This window comes from Erythrolamprus reginae, chromosome 1, assembly GCF_031021105.1.
Source record: "Erythrolamprus reginae isolate rEryReg1 chromosome 1, rEryReg1.hap1, whole genome shotgun sequence".
NCBI lineage: Eukaryota > Metazoa > Chordata > Lepidosauria > Squamata > Dipsadidae > Erythrolamprus > Erythrolamprus reginae.
Window position 1 is genome coordinate 313,864,300 of NC_091950.1, and position 23,869 is coordinate 313,888,168.

At 40.0% G+C, this 23,869-nt stretch overlaps 1 protein-coding gene across 2 annotated transcripts in view; it reads left to right on the plus strand.

The window, feature by feature from the left end:
* The window catches only part of PDE7B (phosphodiesterase 7B), a 178,810-nt gene that overhangs the window by 82,932 nt on the left and 72,009 nt on the right, over positions 1-23,869 (plus strand). Inside the window, exon 1 of one of the 2 annotated variants that reach the window (XM_070733597.1) lies at positions 16,408-16,843. The exons of the other annotated variant lie outside the window; for it this stretch is intronic. Within the exon in view, the coding sequence (XP_070589698.1) occupies positions 16,606-16,843 (238 nt within the window). The 5' untranslated portion in view covers positions 16,408-16,605. Of the gene's footprint in view, positions 1-16,407; positions 16,844-23,869 lie in introns of those variants that run through there. 2 annotated transcript variants of the gene reach the window in all.

Consider the following 23,869-nt stretch of genomic DNA (forward strand, 5'->3'; position numbering starts at 1 on the left):
AAACCCGACTGCTGGGAACCTAGATAATCGGCTTCTTCCAAGGATCGCTGGAGCTGGAGTGCCACCACCTTCTCGACAACCTTCCCCATAAAGGGAAGGTTGGAGACTGGCCGGTAGTTATTAAGTACGGCTGGGTCCAGGGAAGGCTTCTTGAGGAGGGGGCGCACGAGCGCCTCTTTATAGGATGATGGAAAGGATCCCCTCCCCAAGGAAGCGTTGATAATCTCCTGGACCCAGCTCCGTGTCACCTCTCTGCTGGCCGAAACCAGCCAGGAGGGACACGGATCCAGTAGACAGGTGGCGGAACTCACAGCTCCACTGGCCTTGTCCACTTCATCAGGTGTCACCAGATCAAACTCTTCCCAGACAGGTGGACAAGTACGGGCCCCAGTCACCTCAACTGACTCGTTGTCAGCCGACTCTGTTTTCCAATTGGAGTCGAGGTCCGCCCGGATCTGAGCGATTTTATCAGAGAAAAACGTGTTAAAATCCTCGGCACTACTCTGCAAGGGCTCCCCAACTCCCCCCTGATTAAGAAGGGAGCGGGTCACCCTAAACAGAGAGGCCGGGCGGGATTCCGCTGATGCAATCAAGGCGGCATGGTATGCGCATCTTGCCGCCTTAAGCGGCACTTTGTAAGTCTTAATAAACGCTCTTACAAGTGTTCGATCAGATTCAGACTTACTCTTCCTCCATCGCTTCTCTTTTTTGTGGTCAAAAAAGTCAAAATGGATGCCACCATAACACAACTGAAGCTCCACTTCATTTTTATGAGCGATGCCACATTAATAAATCCAGGTAGAGCTTTGTCCTCACTGTCTCTAATGCCCTCTTGACTGGGGATAACCCAGTGATGAATAGAATGCACTGGAGCAGAATTCAGTGCCCATTTTTCATGTCCACATTGTGACTCTTGTATAACATATTGTTGAGGCATATATTTTAGCTCTACAATTAAAGTAGAGGAAAAGCACTTGTAAGCAAACAATAGGGAATCCACAGAGAATGGTTCTTGGTAGCACAAGCTGTTTGCTTCATTAAGCCATTTGATGGTGAGGTACAGGCCTCCAGGGAGGTGAAAGTCGATAACTATTAATTTATTAAGGTCAAAGTAGGGAGCTTGTTAGTTTGTGGCTCGTGCTTGGTAAGCAAGTGGCAGGCTGCTCTGGAAAACAATAGACTAGAATAGAAGAATAAAATAGGAATAGGAGTAGAGTGGAATGGAATGGAATGGAATAGAATAATAGACTTATTTTAAGCAATCACTTTCCTCATGTTAAAGTAGGTCAATCACAGATCTGACTCCCTCAGAACAAGCAATGTTGTGGTCAAAAAAGTAAAAATGGATGCCACAATAACAAAACTAAAGCTCCACTTGGTTTTTATGAACAATGCCACATTTAAAAAACCAAGTAGATCTTTGCCCTCAGTATCCCTGATGCCCTCTAGACTGGGGAATAACCCAGTGGTGAATAAAACGGACTGAAGCAAATTTCAATGGCCATTTTTCATGTCCACATTATGACTCTTGTGTGATGTATTTATTGTTGAGGCAAATTTTGCTCACTGGTTGGAGGGCGAGGAAGGCAACCTTTTTTTTCCTTAGGAACACATGCCACCTGAGTGGGAATTTAGTCAAAAACTGCACAGTTGACAACGGCAGAGCCATTAATGTATGGTGACCAAGACATTTATCACTCACTCACTCTTATTTTCACTCTCACACAACATTCATGAAGACTGTAAAGTAGCTTTTGGTTTGGATTTGTCCTCATTTAACATGAAGGGATAAAATTCTTTTAGACATTCTTCCTCAAATTGTCCTTCAAAAACGTAGCCCTCCCTCTTCACTCAACCTCCTTTCTGATGTTCTCTTGATAAGAGAAAGAAAAGATTAGAGCAGCAATAATTCGAAACTTTCCTGCTTCAGAAGTATTTTGTTATCTAAATTTCTGTGGGGGTGGGAGGAGAGACACATAATTCTTTGAAAATTCTAAATTCTTCACAAAATGAGGAATCCCCCACCTCACCTCATCTATCCTTACTTGTCAATTGGAGGGAGGATTCCTAGGCAGTAGCTCCTAAGAATATTGAAGCTGTTGAAACGCCTGGAGGAAATGGTTGAAGACATCCCTGCTGGATGCCTTTGAAGCTTTGCCTGTCGGTTTAATCATTCCTTGGGTGTGGCTAACTGATTGATGGGTTTAACCTTCTTTCTAGGACTCTTCAACAAGGCTTCCTTCTGTTTCTAGTTATTTTTATTTATTTATTTTATTTGTCACACAAATATAGTATTGTATTGTAGTATGTTTAACATAATATAAGTTATAAAGTAGAGATAGAAAAGATAAAAAAGACATTAGGACAGGAACGGTAGGCACAAAGGTGCACTTATGCACAGCCCTTACAGACCTCTTAGAAAAGGGGAGATGTCTATTGTAGACAACCTAAGGTTGAAGATTTTAGGATTGAGGGAAGAAACAACAGAGTTCGGTAATGAATTCCAGGCGTTGATCACTCTATTGCTGAAATCGTATTTTCTGCAGTCTAGTTTGGAGCGATTTACATTTAGTTTGTATCTATTGCATGCTCTTGTATTGTTGTTGTTAAAGGTGAAGTAGTCGCTAACAGGGAGTACATTGTGATGTATGATTTTATGAACAACAGTTAAATCAGTTCGGAGGTGGCGTAGCTGTAAATTTTCTAAACATAGTAATTGAAGTCTGGAGGAGTAATTTGTTGTGTGAGGAGCAGTGGAGGACTCTACATGTGAAGTATTTATGGACTCCTTGTATTAATGTCTGTTATGCAGTGTGGATTCCATATAGGTGAGCTGTATTCAAGAATTGGTCTGACAAATGTTTTGTAGACAAATGTCTTGTTTCTCCCCCATTGCATCCTCCCTTCATTTTCAGGCCCTCCAATTTAGCTTTTCCTCTTTCTCTTTCTTCTCAGGACAGATATCATTTTCTCTTACACCTTACTCAGTGTTTTTTAACTGGGAAGTTTGAAGATATGTGGAGTTCAACTCCCAGAATTACCCAGCCAGCAGGCATGTTGTCTAGAGCAGTGTTTCCCAGCCTTGGCAATTTGAAGATAGTTGGACTTCAACTCTCAGAATTCCCCAGCCAGCGAATGCTGGCTGGGGAATTCTGGGAGTTGAAGTCCAGATATCTCCAAGTTGCCAAGTTTGGCAAATACTGATCTAGAGAATTCTGGGAGTTGGAATCCACACATCTTCAAAGTGCCCACATTGAGAAACCCCATTTTACTCTTATTATCTCCATCTTGTTTTTCTCCTCTTCTTGTGTGGCTAAAGATAGAAGAAAGAAAGGAATTATGTGTGTTTAAAGCAGGGGTGGGTTCTAACTTACCTCGATGCAGGTTCTCTTCCTCCCACACTGGGCGGCTTCACACACATTGTGCACTGCGTGGCTGCACACGTGTGCATGCACAGTGCCAAAACCAAGCAAATAATAATAATTTTCAAAGGCCAAAAACAAGGTGGCGTGTGCATGTACAGAAGCAAAAACAAGCAAAAAATTCTCTCCACCCAAAAAAATCCCCCCAAAATATGGTGGCATCCATGGACTGGCACCAACAGAATCAGCTCTGGGTGACGTCACCACCGGGTTACTGCCAGTTCTGTAGAACCGGTGCAAACTGGGAGGAACCCACCTCTGGTTTACAGAATGCCTTTTTGAAAGTAAGGGTGGTTTCTCATTGCAGGAGAGAATGGTTGAAATTGTAGGGCTATCAGTTCTGGGTTGCAAATGTCCAAGCAGATAGATCTTGGCAGCCCAGATCTGGTGAGCTGAAATATATGCCAAATGGCAAATATCCATAAACATTTCCATTCATGTGGACATATGTGGACATTTATTTGGGAAGAATCGTAAGAATTAGTTTCAGTTGGAATTGACAATTCTCAGTTAATACTACACAGTATAGTATTTATGTCTGTATTTTTCTGTCTACTAGGTGGGATGATGTGACTCCAGGGTCATCCTCTATACCATGTTTCCCCGAAAATAAGACACTGTCTTATATTAATTTTTGCTCCAAAAGTTGTGCTATGTCTTATTTTCGGGGGTTACCTTATATTTCTCAAATAAGACAAATTCACAGGCAGAAAATCTGACACCCCCAAAGAAAGTGTACCATACGGTACACTGATTACAGTACGGTACCTCTCAGTATGGCACCCACACACACAAACGACGGCACTTATATGGTACAACAATATACTCCCGCTATTGCAGCTTCCGGCCACCAGAGGAACTACAGTCTATGCACTGTAGTGGAGACTGTAATGGTGGTGAGACAGCAGCAGACTGTGTCTGCTGTACTGGATGGTACAAAGTGATGGGAGGGGCCAGCAGGGGATGCCACATTATTACGGTACCGCTATGAACACCTTTGAATGGTACCGTATGTTTTTCCACCGTACCGTATGTAAACTTGACTACGCCTTATTTTCGGGGGGGTACCTTATATGAGCAAATTCTGCAAAACCTCTGACATGCCTTACTTTCGGGGTACGTCTTATTTTCGGGAAAACAGGGTATGGTGCAATTCAATTACAACATATTTTGGAAAAATTACACAATGCACTGAGCACAATCCATGTTTTTCCAAATCTTCTTTAGATTTGAGCTGCTCCTGAAATGAAATATTTAGGAGGCAGGAGGGGAAAAACTGATTTTAATTGTTAACATACTGCCATAATTTTAAACGGAAACAGGATTTGCAGAAATATAAATCCAGTGGTCTAATCTCATTTGATGTCATTTGTAGAAAAACAAAATAAAGGACTGCGTAATGACTGTTACGGGAAAAAGCTATACAATTATATTCTTGGAAACATTTAGACAAAAGTAGTTATTGGAAGGTTTCTATTTCACTTCAGTCAAGTATCTTTGTAGCACAATGGGAATATAAATTCTGGTACGAGCAGTCACTTTAGCCATCATAACTGATTCCAAATGTGTACTAATAAACCAAAGAAGATGGGTTTAGTTGTAAATGGAATGATACAAGGGACTAATGATACATACAAATGAGAAAAGTTATTGCTATGCAGGAAGTTTATGATGCTACTGGTATAAATGATCACAAAAAGTTTCCACTTGTGAATATTTCCCAAGGTTAAGGCTGAGTGATCCAACAAATAAATTATTGAGGTGGTTAATGAGGAACTGTCTTCCTAAACCAGTGTTTCTCAATCTTAGCAAAAAATAGAATAGAATAGAATAGAATAGAATAATATACTTATTTTAAGCAATCACTTTCCTCGTGTTAAAGCAGGTCAATCACAGGACAGTAGCAGAAGATCAGATCTGATTCCCTCAGAACAAGCAATGTTGTGGTCAAAAAAAGTAAAATGGACGCCACAATGACAAAACTAAAGCTCCACTTGGTTTCTATGACCAATGGCCACACTTAAAAAACCAAGTACATATTTGTCCTCAGTATCCCAGTATAAAAGACAACAAAATTGAAACACTATGGGTAAATTGATACAAATGGATCCAAAATAGAAGAATTCAGAGAAATGTATAAAGAAATGTTCAAACATAGCGTTCAAACAATTATATACAAGTCTTTCTTATTTAGCTTTACATAAGTAATTGTATACATATATATAATTATATATCTTTTTGACACTCCTATCTATCCTAAAATGATGTGATTATAATTAGTAATGATGTAAAGATAAACACAAAACGAATCTGAAATGGGCAATGATCTGTACAAGATTATTGAGATGTTCTTTTTTTATGTAATTGAAAATCATAAATAAAACTTTTTTTAAAAGAATAGAGTAGAGTAGAATAGAATAGGATAGAAAACAGTCTTGGAAGGGACCTTGGACATCTTCTAGTCATAAATAAATAAGTAAGTAAGTGTTGTGTTTCGGCCTGGGCCAGCCGTTGCTCCCACAGATGGGAGAGACGCAGCACAAAGTGAATGTGAAAGCCTGGCTGACAGCCAGGAAGATGTGGCAGACAGCCAGGAAGATGTGGCAGACACCCAGGAGGATTCAGCAGACAGCCCAGGAGATTTGGCCTGCAGTCCCTCAGACAGTCTTTCCTCCTTCAGTTCGTCTGCAGTCCGAGTCCGCGGAGAGGGGCGGCATACAAATCTAAATAATAAATAAATAAAAATAAATAAATATATATATATATTGATCTACGTAGCCGAAGAGCTATGCAAAGAAGGGATCGCTTTAAGGAGTATTACAAATCATTATAGGAGCACCTGGGCTGGCTGTGGTTCCCTTAATGAGGGCTAAAGGGATAAAAGGGAACAAAGGCCAAGGCAAACTGTGTCTGTTTATCTGTGTTGTTTTGTGGTTCCTGCTTCGAAGTTTCTGTGCCATTGGAGTTTTCAACCCAGATTTTTCAGACAAGTGGGAGGTGAAAACTCTGGGACTTGCTGTTTGCTTCAAAGATTCAAAAGGACTCCTGAAACGTCTTTGCTCATTCCAGGTTGTCTTTGTTTGTTTTTCCCTGTGTTTTTTTGTATGCGGCTGAAGTAAGCCTTGCATTGTTTTCGGACATTAAGAACTGTTTTTTGAGTAAGCTATTTTTGTTTATCTAATACAAGTTTGCTGATTAGCAGAGCACGTGTGTGTTTGATTTCTTTTCATTGGACTATTATGCATTGCCGAGCCAGTCAGGCAGAATAGTAAGTAAGTAAGTAAGTAAGTAAGTAAGTAAGTAAGTAAGTATGTACGTACCTATGTACATACGTATGTACGTACATACAAACATGATTAAATGCTATGATATCTATCCAGTAAGACGCCTAGACTGAAGTTGTTCAGAGAGGTGGTGAAATCCATTTCTACCAGTTCTTGGTGGCTTGGTGGGCGTGATAGAGGAAGGATACTGCAAAATCTCCATTCCCACCCCACTCTGGGGCCATCCAGAGTTGGTATTTGCCGGTACTCCATACTACTCAAAATTTCCCCTACCGGTTCTCCAGAACCTATCAGAACCTGATGGATTTCACCCCTGGTTCAGAGTCCCTGCTTTATTGCCCTCTGAAACTGATTCCATGTTACTGGAAATTTTGTTCTATTAGACTTGATTAGAGATGGTTAATTTTGATTGTAGTATAACAGCCGGTCTGTTTTCCAGTACAGCCTGAGTGAAGAAAAACCTCCACGTCAACACTTGGAAGGTTTTTCCAATCAAGAGATACATATTCTCAAGGGGGAAACCTATACATTACAGGGCAAATATGCTATGGGAAGGAATTTGCATCAGGGAAGAAGCATTTTCTTTGATTTATTTAAATTTATTCACTTCATTATAGAGGCTTGCAGGTTTTTAGGCAAGATGAGCTGAGCACCTCAGGCAACAGATGTGGTGTGCCAATATCTGTCATCTTAAGGTGCAGTGGTAATCAATTCACTTTAATTTTTGTAGAACAGTAAAAGCCACTGATTTGTTCTTCACCTCAGGCAGCAAAATAGCTAGGTGTAACCATGCCTGAGGGATTCACAAGCAGGAAATAATGGAAATACTTATTTCCTACTCTTTGTTCCCACTGTCTCCTGTGTTTCCGCTGACTTTTGGTTCCATTGGCTTATTTGGTTAATAGCTGTGAATGTATCTGAATTTTTAAAAAAACTACTCTGCGATCATTGATATATTTCATGTGGAATTTTCTTATCTCTAATTATGCAAGCAAATAGCCAGGAAATAAGAGAAGTTACTGTGCAAAATCATTTTTCTAAGCTATGCAGACCAAGGGTGAAATTCAGCAGGTTCTGACAGGTTCTGGAGAACTGGTAGTGGGGATTTTGAATAGTTTGGAGAACCAGCAAATACCACCTCTGGCTGGCTTCAGAGTGGGGTAGGGATGGAGATTTTGCAATATCCTTCCCCCACGATTGGGGAGAGAATGGAGATTTGCCCCACCTACCAGCCACGCCCACAGAACTAGTAGGAAAAATATTTCACTCCTTGTGCAGACTATAGTGCCCATTTATTTTGCTAATATGAAACATTGGGAAATTATTATTATTATTATTATTATTATTATTATTATTATTATTTATTAAATTTGTATGCCGCCCCTCTCCGCAGACTCGGAGCATCTCACAGCAACAATAAAGCAATGTACAATAAATCTAATAATTTAAAAAACACTAAAAAACCCTTATTAAAAGCAAACATACACACAAACATACCATGCATAAACTGTATAGGCCCGGGGGAGATGTCTCAATTCCCCCATGCCTGACGGCAGAGGTGAGTTTTAAGGAGTTTACGAAAGGCAAGGAGGGTGGGGGCAGTTCTAATCTCCAGGGGGAGCTGGTTCCAGATGGTCGGGGCCGCCACAGAGAAGGCTCTTCCCCTGGGGCCCACCAAATGACATTGTTTAGTCGACGGGACCCGGAGAAGGCCAACTCTGTGGGACCTAACCGGTTGCTGGGATTCGTGCGGCAGAAGGCAGTCCCGGAGATATTCTGGTCCAATGCCATGAAGGGCTTTATAGGGCATAACCAACACTTTGAATTGTGACTGGAAACTGATCGGCAACCAATGCAGACTGCGGAGTGTTGGTGTAACATGGGCATACCCAGGGAAGCCCATGATTGCTCTCCCAGCTGCATTCTGCACGATCTGAAGTTTCCGAACACTTTTCAAAGGTAGCCCCATGTAGAGAGCATGTAATACTATAGAACAGTGATGGTGAATCTTTTTTCCCACGGGTGCCAAAAGTCCATGCACACTATTGTGCATGCACAAGTGCCCACACACACATATTTCAATGCCTGGGGAGGATGAAAATGACCTCCCCCTTTCCCTGGAGGCCAGAAATGGCCCATTTCCCAAATTCTGGCGGGCCCTGTAGGCCCACTTTTTGCCCTCCCCAGGCTTTAGAGGCTTCCCTACAGGCTTGGAGTCCCCCATCCCCCAGGAGGCTTTCTGTAAGCCAAAAACTCCCTCCCAGAGCTTCTCTGTGAGCCAAAAATCAATTGGCCAGCCTGCACATGTACTTTGGAGCTGAACTAAGGCAATGGCTTGTGTGCTAGCAGATATGGCTCCGCATCCATCTGTGGCACCGGTGACATAGGTTCGCCATCACCGCTATAGAAACATAGGGACGCATTTTAAAAAGACTTAGCATAGGTGATAATTTATAAACCAACAATTTACAATTGATAACAATTGGTAAATCAAAATTAGCCAAGTTTGGTATTTGGATATAAAATGCAACTACATAAGCTAGTCAGGGGCATCAAATCACTTTCAAGTTCCTGTTTGGGTTAACATTGTTGAGGACCAGAGGAAGTGGTTTAATTTGATCCATCAACAATTCTACTGATTAAAAAGCAAAAGCATAAGAAAGTGTATTCATTGAAAGTTTCTAAAATATTTGAAAGCATCATTTACAGTCTTGTGATTTCCCACAAAGTGTTTCGTTGCAGGAATGGCATTTGCATTGCTTTATTCTGTTTTCAAAGAGAGAATGTAGATACCATATTGGAGGAACATCTCATTCATTTCCAAGCAAATGAGCACACAAATACCTCATGGTTTTACATTGGCTATTGCAATATTTATGCCCCATTTACTCTTGCTGCAAAATGCTTTTCTGGAAAAAAAAGAAGTTAAACCAGAGTTCATGCAACGTGCCAAATACTTGAGGTAATCTATTTATCATCCTACCTTAAATGGTTAAAAGTATTTATTTCAGTTTACATTTAGTCTCATTATATTTTGCTTCTTTGGCCCAAAATTGTATTTCAAATGCATTTTCAACTCATATTTCTCTCTTTGCTGTATTCGGATATAAAAATGTAGGCATATTAACGTTAAACACATAACTCTAAATTATAAACATAGTCCATTTATTTTCCTTCATGAATGAGCTAAATTTTTCAAACCAAGGATTGTGCCTGGCTTTTGAGCAGTTGGCCAAAGGCTGCAATCCAAAAAGAAGCTGAACCAAGAAGAAGGTACAGCCAGAACAAAAATTAAATTTGATTCATATTACGCGTTCCTCAATAATTTCCGGGCCTCTTCTCCATCAAAGATCCTTTGCTTAAGGACTGTATGCATATTAAATGTAGGCATATTAACATTAAACACATAACTCTAAATGATAAACATAATCCATCTATTTTCCTTCATGAATGAGCTATATTTTTCAAATCAAGGATTGTGCCTGGCTTTTGAGTAGTTAGCCAAAGGCTGCAATCCGAAAAGAAACTGAACCAAGAAGGTAGAGCCAGAACAAAAATTAAATTTGATTCTTATTACGTGTTCCTCAATAATTTCCTGCCCTCTTCTCTATTGGAGATCCTTTGTTTAAGGATTGTCACTGCCTGATTTTGCCCCAAGGGCATTTAATATTTAGTTCTGCAATTGACCTGAGTGCCATGACAAAATTGAAAAATATTAGGTGCTATTTAGTGCTTTAATAGTGAAAAAAACACCATTTAACAATAGGAAAGAGATTCCTACATAAGAGAAATTGAACAAATGGTTTAGGATATTGTATCTATTCTCAATAGAATTTCACTATACTAGAATAGAATAACAGAGTTGGAAGGGACCTTATACGCCCGTGATGGCTAACCTATGGCATGTGTGCCACAGGTGGTAGGTAGAGCCATATTTGAGGGCATATGAGGCGTTGCCTTATGTCAGTAATGGCGAACCTATGGCATGGGTGCCACAGGTGACACGTGGAGCCATTTCTGCTGGCATGCAAGCTGTTGCCCTAGCTCAGCTCCAATGTGTATGTCTGTGCCAGCCAGCTGATTTTTGGCTCACACAGAGGCTCTGTGAGGGCGTTTTTGGCTTCCAGAGAGCCTCGTGGATGGGTGGGGAGGGCATTTTTACCCTCCCCCAACTCCAGGGAAGCCTTTGGAGTCTGGGTAGGGCAAAACACGAACCTACTGGGCCCACAGGAAGTTGGGAAACAGGCTCGCGTGCCAGCAGAGATGGCTCCACGTGCTACCTGTGGCACCCGTGCCATAGGTTCGCCATCACTGCCCTACACCATTTCTGACAGGTGGCTGTCCAGTCTCTTCTTAAAAGCTTCCAGTGATGAAACTCTCACAGCTTCTGAAGGCGTGCTGTTCCATTGGTTGATTATTCTCACTGTAGGAAATTTTTTCCTTATTTCTAGATTGAATCTCTCCTTGATCAATTTCCATCCATTATTGTTTGTCAGGCCTTCGGGTGTTTTGGAAAATAGGTTGACCCCCTCCTCTCTATGACAGTCCCGCTTAAATATTGGAACACTGCTATTATGTCATCTCTGATCCTTCTCTTCACTAGAGTAGACATGCCCAATTCCTGCAACCATTCGTCATATGTTTTAGCCTCCAGTCCCCTAATCATCTTTGTTTATTAGTTTTACACTACCTAGTTTCCTTTTTCTTCGGCCTTACAAGATGGACCCTGAACCTTCCCAGCATTTAACCGGCACAAAAACAGTGTTAGGAACTAAATATATAAGCATTGTTTAACTCCTTTTCCTACTTATTAATGTAGGTCACAGCTTCTGGAGCCTTTGAAGGAAAATGTGAGTTAGAAGTTTTGGTATCATTTAAGTTGTAGACATTGAGGAAGGAACATATTGCTCAAGGATAGATTCTGACAACAGAATTAAAATAATTAGTGAAACAAATTGAAAGAACTTTTATTGGTTTTTGTGTCTCCTGACTACCGTAATTTGTTGTTGGGAATGTTGATAAGTAGACTGATGATGAATGCTGAGACCAACACTGCTACAAGCCAAGAGAATAAGGTGTGGCATCCTGACAGTGAAAATGGACGAGAAAATAGTATAATGAGAATTAGTGGATCAGATCAGTAGTAGAGCATGTTAATGATAACTCTGGCAATAGTCTAACAAGTTAATGTAGATGACATATTGTGATGTCTATTGTTGTCAGCTTCTTATATGGGTTAACAATGAATATGCAGACATATAAATTCATTATATTTGTAAAATATGAATATCAATGAGAACATCGTACCATGTATCATTCCAAGCAATTTCCATAAAATTAAGTGAGGTTTTTTTAAAAGGATTTAAATAAAATAATACTTATATCTATCAAGGAAAGAACTCAAGAATTAAATTAAAAGTATTACAGGACAGTAGTGTTAGAGGAGGATTTGGACTCCTGGATGGGGAGTCATACTCTCAATATTTATCTGGATTAAGGATTGGATGCAACTGAAGAATAGAAGAACGCTAATATTAGAAGGGCATGACCTTCAAACTGGGTGGCATGTCTTTTTATGAGATGGTAAACATAAACAACATAGCTATATTTGGAGACACCTAATTAGAGATGCATTAATACAAACAGGGTTAAATGTGAAGAATCATTATAGAAAAATCCCGGGATGGTTATCACCCACCAATATATACAAATGCACTGAATATTGATAAAATTAAAAGATACAAAGATTTATTAAACACCCAAGGGGAACTGAAAACAAGACAAAAGCTAAAAGAACAGAGTCTATTTTAAACTCCAATATAGGGAAGGTTGGTAGGTCATCTACCATATCATCTGGAAGAAAAGCCAATCAGACATTGGTTCAAGATAAATGCAGCAAAGAATAGAATAGAATAGAATTTTTATTTGCCAAGTGTGACTGGACACACAAGAAATTTGGTGCATATGCTCTCAGTGTACATAAAAGAAAAGCTTGTCAAGAATCATAAGGTACAACACTTAATGATAGTCCGAGTACAAATAAACAATCTGACCATATTAAGTAATATGAAATATGTAATAATAAGTAATACAAGGCTGTTAGGTCCCTCTGCCCTGGAATTTCCTGTATGGACAGAGCTGGAAGTAACATCAAACATTTTAGAAGCAATGACATTTGCACCAAAGTTGAACACAACAGGAATACAGCCATGTGTTTTATGAATGGATCAGCACTGTATACTACACTGTATAATTGTTTTCTTTCTTCTAAACTCCCTTTGTTCAAAGGATCAGGATATCCTGGCGCTAACCACTGCTGGAAAATAATATAATTGCAACAATGGTATAATACTTAAGAAGAATTTCACTTTTTATGCCAGTTCTGTGTTAAATGTTTAGGTAAAACATGAGTATATTCAAGGAGCTTTTAAAGCTATTTAATTATTTAAAACTATTAAAGAAACGCTTTAGCAAATACTAGTACTGTATATGAGAAACACTTAATAATAGACCCTTTTTTCAGGTAGAAATGCTAAGGATGCTTGGACCTCATGCTGTTACTGATGATTATTTTGGCATCTGTAAAATAGATGTGTGTGTGTTCCAACTTTTAAAACACAAGGATGTTAAAATTCAGTCCAGTCTATTTCCCTTCTTCTTCTATGAATGAAGTTCCTGTTTATTTCCAAGTGTATTTTTTAGAAATGACACTAAGTTTAATATTACCCTGGGTGGAAACTAAAAGTTAAACCATGAAACTCTGAAGTCAAAGTCAAAATTTATCTAATTTTAATTATTTGTAAAACTATATTGAAAGAAAGAAAAAATGATTAGTTTACACTTCAAAGAATGGAATAGAACAGAACAGAATAGAATAGAATAGAGATACCTTTCTGATACCACAGTAGCAGGACAAATAAAATTGGCTTACTGCAAACTGAAATGGCATGTTTAGAAGAGAGATTGTTGCTTGAATAATCCTGTTCCCCAGTCACAGAGAGTTGGATCAATCAAACAATTTCACTAGAAATAGGTTGATGCTTTGTTTTAAGCAAGTGTTAATAGATTCACTGTCGCCTTTTAGAGTAGACAAAAGTTCAGAATACTTTTCACCAATAATGCGGAACCCACCCCTGGTGAGCAGGCATTATTACTGCAAGGTATGGGGTGAGGTATCATCAGTACGCTGATGATACCCAGCTGTACATCTCCACCCCATGTCCAGTCAATGAAACAGTGGAAGTGATGTGCCGGTGCCTGAAGGTTGTTAGAGTCTGGATGGGTGTCAACAGACTCAAACTCAATCCTGGTAAGATGGAGTGGCTGTGGGTTTTGCCTCCCAGGGACAATTGGGAGTCCTCCTCGATCCACAGCTTACATTAGAGAACCACCTTTCAGCTGTGGCGAGGGGGGCGTTTGCCCAGGATCGCCTGGTTCACCAGTTGCAGCCCTACTTGGACTGGGAGTCACTGCTCACAGTCACTCATGCCCTCATCACCTCGAGGTTCATCTACTGTAATGCTCTCTGCATGGGGCTACCTTTGAAGAGTGTTCGGAAACTTCAGATCGTGCAGAATGCAGCTGCGAGAGCAATCATGGGCTTCCCTAGGTATGCCCATATCACACCAACATTCCGCAGTCTGCATTGGTTGCTGATCAGTTTCCGGTCACAATTCAAAGTGTTGGTTATGACCTATAAAGCCCTTCATGGCATTGGACCAGAATATCTCCGGGACTGCCTTCTGCCGCATGAATCCCAGCAACCAGTTAGGTCCCACAGAGTTGGCCTTCTCCAGGTCCCATCGACGAAACAATGTTGTCTGGCGGGACCCATGGGAAGAGCCTTCTCTGTGGCGGCCCCGACCCTCTGGAACCAACACCTCCCCGGAGATTAGGATTGCCCCCACCCTCCTTGCCTTTCGTAAACTCCTCAAAACCCACCTCTGCCATCAGGCATGGGGGAATTGAGACATCTCCCCCAGGCCTATATAATTTATGCATGGTATGTTTGTGTGTATGTCTTGCTTTTTGAATAAGGTTTTTTTTAGATATTTTAAATATTAGATTTGTTATACATTGTTTTTATTATTGCTGTAAGCCACCTCGATTCTACATAGAGGGGCGGCATAGAAATCTAATAAATAATAATAATAATAATAATAATAATAATAATAATAATAATAATATAAGTATGGTTTTCTTCACCTGCTAGTTGACCTAGGTCAATGATGGCGGATCTATGGCACGAGTGCCACAGGTGGCACGCAGAGCCATATCTGCTGGCATATGAGCTGTTGCCATAGTGTAGCACCACTGTGAATATGTGTGCTGGCCAGCTGATTTTTGGCTTGCACGGAGACTCTGGGAGGGTATTTTTGGCTTCCAGAGAGCCTCCAGGGGAATGGGGGAGGGCGCCTTTTCTCTCCCCCAGCTTCAGGGAAGCCTTTGGTGCCTGGGGAGGATGAAACACCAACCTACTGGGCCCCCCAGAAGTTGGGAAACAGGCTGTTTCCGGCCTCCAGAGAGCCTCCATGAGGTGGGGAAGCTGTTTTCACCCTCCCCAGGCTTTAATTATGGGTGGTGGGTGTTAGATATTCTGTCCAGTTACCTACCCAGTTACAGGGTAAAAGTCAAAAGTTCAGATTTGTTTATTGTATGTTGATTGGTTGGCCTCTTTTGGCGCTAAAATTGTATCAATGTAAAAGCTGTCTGTTGCTGGGGCTAGTTTGTATAAATATTGAGAACTGCCATTGTATTGCGCTCTCAATACACAATTGCTAATTGACTGAGTTTAGCTGCCTTGTTCCTGTCAGAGCAATAAACCTTGCTTTTGATTCAACCTATTTTTGAGAGTTACTACAGTGGGCATTCACACATGCGCGATAGCATGTGCACAAGCTCTTTTGGCACCCGAGGAAATAAAGGTTCGCCATCACTGACCTAGGTATCTTCCCAATTTTTCTTGTCTTTAATTTTTCCCCCCTTTTAGAAATGAGACTTTTAAGTTCAAAAAGAAATCCCAAACTGTTGGGTATTGTACCATTCCTGAATCCTGTGACTTTCCTGATTCATTTCATTCACAGTTCATCCTGGAATGTGAATCAGTGTTATTTCCTGTCCAGCTGAAGAGCAGTTGTGGTTACCAACTAGCTAATCCTCTGCACTTCAGATTTGCTAGGATTGAAAACCAAACAACTGGGAAGAGAGAAAAAGAAGTGGGGGAGAGAGACTTTTAGAATTGTACTACTTTGTGCAGAAATTCAAACACAGCTGCTTTAATATTCCCACCCAGCAGCAGCTAGTAGATGTCTTGAGAAATGGCTATAAGGACCTGTCCAGCTAAAACAAGGTGAATTTAAGCTGGTGTTGCTTCGTAGCCCTTCTCCCAGCCCCAAAATATTGCACAGCAGAAGTTGGCAAAACTTTGCTTTCTAAAACCAACAGTTGCTCACATCCTTATGCCTAATTATCGCAGGGCTGGTAAATAAAAGCTTCCCCTGTGGATGTAATTGCATTTGCCTGGTAGTCTTAGCTGACCTGGGGGAGGGCCAGGGAAGAGAAGAGAAGCAAAAGAAAACATTCCTCTAGTTTGGATTTTTCTTCTTCTGAGGCTAGCTGTGTTCAATCGAACATGGTTAACTCAAAACTTTAACGGGAAGGAAAAGGGGAGAAAGAGAACTTTTGCATGCAATTGAGAATAAACAGCTTTGGAACAGTCATCACTTGGCGAACGTCTGAAAGATAAATTTCAAGCAGAATTTGTTGGTTCGACTTTAGGAGCAACAAGTAAGTTTAGAGAAACTGTTAGAGACAGCTGGTTCAAGGATGTTCAATGCTTCTACCCTTCCTGGAATTTAAAGACATTCTCCTCGTCTGAAGAAGCATCCGTCTTTTTGAGAATGCCAGTGCTGAATAGGTTTTTCATTGTGTCGGACAAGGGTAGGCAGTGGGGGACTGACGAAGATCGGACACCCTTGTCTGCCGAGACCCTGCCCGTCTGTCAACAGGGAATCCTATCCTGGGGTTTGCCTGAGAAGTTCAGAATCATAAAGCTAATCTGGAAATCCAAAAGTGAGCTTGCAGAGACGAAGAGGAGAGGAGTTCTGGAAAATGGAGGGAGTACTCATGTTTTATCAGGTAAGTTTAAAATATGCAATCAAAATTATGTTGGCATAGCTCTAATAATAGGCTTGGTTTGCCTTCCATCAAATCCCCCCCTCCCAAAAAAACCCTGGTATATTTGATTGGTTATTGTTTAAACCTGTGTTGTAGATGGACTCTATTCATTCTCCATTAGAGGCTAAGAGCATTGAAGGCTCTTGTGGGTTTACCATATTTACTTAAATTTATATAGAACAGCATTCAAAGTCAACTTCCTTGCTGCAGTCATCAATGAAGAATCAGTATTTTGTGTTCTCGTAAATTTGTTTTTATCTTATGGCACTTTCTTTGAAATATTCCCTAATGCATGTAGCAAGAGTTCTTCTCATTGAAAATGTATAAAATTGTGCTGTTAATTAACATGTTACGAGATTTGTGCATTTTGGATAGCATATTAAGAGCTACAAATGTCCTAAATCCTAAAGGTGACAGAATCAGCCTTAGTTATTATTTCCCAGCATTGGAAGCTTGTTGCCTCCAACCAAAATCTTAATGAGCTCCAGAACTAACAAAGTTAATGAACAAACAAAAATTTAGTAATTGGGGGATTAAAGGGGAAATATAATGGAAGCAAATTAATTTTTTAAAATCTCCAGTAACAATATAGCAAAATGTGTTTAACTTTCTGTTGCAATTAGTGCAGTACTGTATAATCAACATTTACTATATTAAATTCAGTTTTTAGTTTCGTGTTTGTACATGTTTTATTGTGAATTGTGTCCAAATAAATACTTTGGGATCAAAATCACTTTTTTGTAAATCAGTAGGAATTTAGGCATTTCTATATCTGCATTAGTGCCTAGCTAAATATCTACAATGCTTTTTCTAAAACTGTTTTTCTTAAAGTGTTGTTTAAAAACAAATTAATAACGTTGTGCTTTTCTTATTTTAGAATACTATTTAATACAGAGAGAAAGAAAAAGAAAGATTCAGACATACTATTTGAAAAGTGAAAAGAATCTTTATGATTAGGGAAAATGCATTTTGACCATTTTCTAAAGTGTTGACTTAGTCTACATTTTCATTAGTAAATACTAATGAGGTATTTACTTCATGAGTCAGCAAAGTTATAATATTACAAAATTAATATTCATTTACATACTCTATTAACCCTGCTCCCATGCTCGGGTTTATATGACCTGAAATGAAATTTGAGACCCTGTAGATTATTTGTCATGCGGAAACTTGTGATTAATTGACTTTTCCTCATTTGAGGGGTTCTTACTATGAGTGTAGGGATTTTTTTCATTTTGTTTACTTTTTGCTAAACACTGATTGTTACATTTCGTTACACCCAAAACAGTACAAGTGTATGTGCGAACACAACAGCATGGTTAATGTTTGAGATTCAGTTCATGGCATTTTTATTTAAGACTGTTGAGTTTGGTTTTAGATACTGTAAGAACCAGCACTGTGTACAAAGTTGTATAAGCACTTAAAGTATGTAATCTGTATTGAATGTTCCATCTCCTTAATTTACCCTTACTAAGATCATAAAACCCTTGGTTATTACTTTATCAATATAAAAGCAAACCAAAGAAATGAATATATTTTGTCCTCATCGCTTCCTATTTTATGTTGTATGATGGTGCAATGGTTAGCATGCAGCACTACAGGCTACTTCTGCTGATCACAGGCTGCCAGCAGTTTGGCAGATCGAATCTCAGCAGGTTCAAGGTTGACTCAGCCTTCCATCCTTTCAAGGTCGGTAAAATGAGGACCCAGATTGTGGGGGGCAACATACTGACTCGGTAAACTACTTAGAGAGGGCTGTAAAGCACTCTAAAGCAGTATAAAAGTCTAAGTGCTATTGCAATTTTTACATAATAGTTATATATTTTACAAGGGAGCAGATATCTTTTCCTAAAATGTACATTTAAAAAATTTGGACCAGTCTGACAAATATATCCATATCAGTTAGTTCAAATAATAAGTATATGCTTTTTCCCTTAAATGATTATTTCTTATGGAGAAACCACATCACAATATTCAGAAAAGTACAAAAATACTGTAAGGTAATTTTTTAATTGCACGGTAACTCAGAAATTATGAAATTATATAGGTCCATTTCCAAATGCATAGTGAGTGCATTTTGTTCCTTTCCTAATGTGAAATTTTTTTTAACCACAATATACATAGAGCATACTTTTAACCTTTTGAAGATAAATATCAAGGTAGAATCAGAAGTGCATCCAAAAATGTGACAGCCAATCAAAACCTTTCTAATTGACAGGGAGAGTAGGACTACTTTTACAACTCTATGCTCAGCTATTGGCCAATGTGGGGCAGCGTTTACCCCCTCAGTTTCTCATTGAAAAGTACATCCACCATAAAACAGAGCAAGTGTATTACTTGTTCCCTGATGGCACCTCTTCACATGAGTTTGTATTTTAGAGCTTTTACTAATTCTTGCCATTTTCCATCACCCTTTGGATATGAAGTGCTGGGAGCCGAGGGTGACTGGATCATCCTATCTCTTGTCTGAGGCTCCTCAGGGAACGGCTGGAAATCTGCCGGCTCCATGCTCAGAGGGGGAGGACGAGGAATAGGAGGAGGAGGAGGACCAGGCAGACGGGGAAGAGGAATGCCAGGATGAAGAGGAGGGAGAACAGCCTGAGACCCCGGGGGGGGGGGCTCTCCCCAGCGAGTAGCCTGGAATCCTTAGATGAGAACGCACAAGCCATCATCGATATGAGGCAGAGAAGGGCATCCCAACGAAGGGGACAATTAGCCAGGTATTTCCATCCCTAATAGGCAACAGCTGGGTTTGGGTGTGGTTCTCCTCAGAAAGGTTGAAAAGGCAGGCCCACCCTTCCTGTATTATGGAGAGTTATCTTTTGGGAGTTCTGTGACCTTGCTTCAATCCTTGGCATCTCTGATTCTGGTTTGTGGCCTCGAAGGCTGAAAACTTCGGGGAGGCGTGGGTTTTATTATCTACAGTGGTGTGTGTGCCAGCAAGAAGCCTGTTGTATTGTCTGGCCGTCGTGACTCTTCTGTGAAGCCTCATAGCATTCCAGTTTGTAAGAACAGTTTTTGTTCTCTGTGTTTGTTTTCAAAGATATAAAGTGACTTTGCTTTTTACCAGCGTGTCTGGCTGCTTTTTTCAGTTGGTGTTGAAGTCTGGGGGCACCCAGACAGAACAGTAAAACAATGGAGCAGAAGAGAGTTATACTTCCTCTAACTCTATAATAAGTACCCAGTGACATCATTGCCCAGGGAATTAATTTGCTTGAATTGAACTTAAATTTGTACCTAGTAATGCTTTCACACTGCCGAGGCCATAGGAAGAAAAAAGGGAAAGGAATAACAACAACAAAAAGCATCACAAATTTCTGTGCACAGCTGTCTTCTCAATTTATTCCTACCCTAGTGACTTTGACAATGTTCATATTTTCAATTTGTAGAAGTTATATGCCTATATATACATTATGGGAAATGCTCTCTGAATATGTTACTTCATAGCAATACTAAGACTTCTCTCTCTCTTTTAGCATTTCTGCATATTAACCAAGAATATTAGGGTTTTATGAATTTTTGCAGGAATTAATCTAAAATCTGCTACTTTTGATTCCGTGCTCTCCTATTTATTGTTTTAATAATATTTTGCAATGTTTACAAAGTGTCTAACTACAAAGCATTCAGAAAGGAATTATAAGGAGGCAATCCACATGAAGTTATGGCCAACAAATATCACGGTGACTTGCTTTTTTAATACAGTATCCAAAAATCTCTTTGGAATGAATTGCAGGAGGATTGGAGAGTAACATACCGGTAAAAGGTTGCCGTGTTTTCAACGATATAGGAAGAATATGTTTGAAACATACAAGAGGAGTTAATAATAATAACAACAGAGTTGGAAGGGACCTTGGAGGTCTTCTAGTCCAACCCCCTGCTTAGGCAGGAAGTCCTACATTACTTCAGATAGATGGTTATCCAACATCTTCTTAAAAACTTCCAGTGTTGGAGCATTCACAGCTTCTGGAGGCAAGCTGTTTCACTGATTAATTGTTCTGTCAGGAAATTTCTCCTTAGTTCTAAGTTGCTTCTCTCCTTGTTCAGCTTCCACCCATTGCTTCTTGTTCTACCCTCAGTTGCTTTGGAGAATAGGAGAATAGCTTCTTGGTGGGAACTCCTGAGATATTGGAACATTGCTATCATGTCTCTCCTGGTCCTCCTCCTGATCAAACTAGCCATGCCCAGTTCCTGCAACCGTTCTTCACATGTCCCCTAATCATCTTTGTCACTCTTCTCTGCACTTTTTCTAGAGTCTCGCCATCCTTTTTGCATCGTGGTGGCCAAAACTGAATGCAGTATTCCAAGTGTGGTCTTACCAAGGCCTTATAAAGTGGTATTAACACTTCACGTGATCTTGATTCTATCCCTCTGTTAATGCAGCCTAGAACTGTATTGGCTGTTTTGGCAGCTGCTATATACTGCTGGCTCATATTTAAATGGTTGTCCACTAGGACTCCAAGATCCCTCTCACAGTTGCTCCTGTTGAGCAATGTACCACATATACTGTACCTGTGCATTTTGTTTTTCTTGACTAAACGTAGAATCTTACTTTTTTCACCATTGAATTTCATTTTGTTAGATAGCGCCCATTGTTCAAGTTTGTCAAGATTCTTCTGTATTTTGTGCCTATCTTCTGGAGTGTTGGCTATTCCTGCCAGTTTGATGTCATCTGCAACACCTAACACCAGTTTGTAAACTGTTTAGTAAACTAAACACCAGTTTAGGAGGGTAGCTGTTGCTTTGAGAGGGGCGCCATACAAGTCTAATAAATTATTATTATTATTATTATTATTATTATTATTATTATTATTATTATGTCAGTACAACACAGCAAACGAGATCACTATGCTGGATTTCATATTTCATCACCAGTCGGGCGCTTCCCAAGCACCTAGGACTGCGTGATGTAGCGGCGAATTATGTTTGCCGATCCCAGTAAAGCGGCCTTTTGCAATTGACAGATGGAGATTTTGTCAATTCCGATGGTTTTCAAATGTCCGCTGAGATCCTTTGGTACTGCGCCCAGCGTGCCAAGTACCACTGGGACCACTTTCACTGGCTTATGCCAGAGTCGTTGCAGCTCGATTTTTAGATCTTCGTATTTTACTAATTTCTCTAGCTGCTTCTCCTCAATTCTGCTGTCTCCTGGGATTGCGATGTCGATGATCCATATTTTCCTTTTCTCCACGATCACAATGTCTGGTGTGTTATGCTTCAGAATTCGGTCAGTCTGAAGTCGGAAGTCCCACAGTAGTTTTGCTTGCTCATTTTCGACCACTTTTTTGGGCTTATGATCCCACCAGTTCTTTGCCACTGGTAAATGGTAGTTCTGGCACAAGTTCCAGTGGATCATCTGTGCCACAGCATCATATATATGCTTGTAGTCAGTCTGTGGGATCTTTTTTCAGCAGCTGAGTATGTGATCGATTGTTTCATCTGTTTCTTTACAGAGTCTGCACTTTGGATCATCTGTTGATTTTTCAATTCTGGCTTTGACAGCATTTGTTCTAATGGCCTTGTGCCGCCAGTATTAGTCCTTCTGTCTCCTTTTTGAGTGTTCCACTTGTAAGCCATGACCAGGTCTTTTCTTTATCCACTTTGCCTTCAATCTTCTCCAAGAACTGGCCATGCAATAATAATAATAATAATAATAATAATTATTATTATTATTATTATTATTATTATTATTATTATTTGTAAATTTGGATTATAGTTTCACATGATATAGTGTTGAATGTAGAAGAAATGACTAACTAAAGAGTTGTAGCCAAGAAGCTGGACTTTCACATTAGTAACTGGCATGGGAGGGAAGAGCAGTGGAGGAAATGAAATGTGAGTGTGTATGTGCACACATACACAACGACAACCACAGAGAGAGGCGATAAAGGATAGGAAAATGTCAAGGTCCAAAGGGAAAAAAATTACCATGTGCATTTCCAATCTGGAAACAATTTATATTAACATGATACTAAATTAGAAGGTTAGAAAGGGAGACCGAGCTGTATATGATTTCTAAAATAATTTGGGTAGGGAGGGCACAAAGAAAACCAAACAAGATTTTAAAGTTTTGTGGGACAATTAGTAATTGAATGTTCTGTGGAATAGACCTCAGTCAAAAAGGCATAAAGTAATCCTGCATCAACCACATTTTGTGGGCAACAGATATTGGAAAATATGGGGAGAATTACCAGGGCAGGAAAAATAATATTGCCATCTCTTTCTGTTAATTCAATGGAACACCATTCTCTTTGGGGCTTCTAATAACTCTTTTACACTTGGAATAAAAGTATATTTAAATGAACAGGAGGTGCAGTTATGAGGAAATACGATATGAAATAGTGTTTTTTAAAATTTTCTAAGATGCTAGAAGGGTTATTGAAAAATTAGAAAATGTTATTGGGTTATTGGAAAAGGTAAAAATATTAATAAATTCCAAAGACATCAAATAAGACCGGTCACAGAGATATTTGAAGATTTTTTTTATGTCCATATGGTAGATGAATGTTTACTTTAGAGCAATGATGGTGAAGCTTTTTTCCTCGGGTGCCGAAAGCGTGTGCGCATATACTTATTGCGCACGTGGGTGGGTGTCCACCCCCATAATTCAATGTTCCCACTCATGCCACACCCTCCTGCACTGCCCTCCCCACTGTGCATACACACAATGGCCCATTTCCCAACTTCTGGTGGGCTCAACAGGCCTGTTTTTTACCCTCCCTGGCTCCAGAGGCTTTCTTGGAGCCTGGGGAGAGCAAAAATACCCTCCCCCACCCCCCAGAGGTCTTCCAGAGACCGAAACCCACCCACCCCGCCTCTGAGTGAGCAAAAAATCACTTGCACAAACATGCACACTGGAGTTCAGCTTGGGAAAAGGCTCACGTGGCAGCAAATATGGTTCCGTGTGCCACTTGTGGCACGTGTGCCATAGGTTTGCCACCATGGCTATAAAAAACTGGCCAAAATAGGAAAAACTGAGTACAATGCACG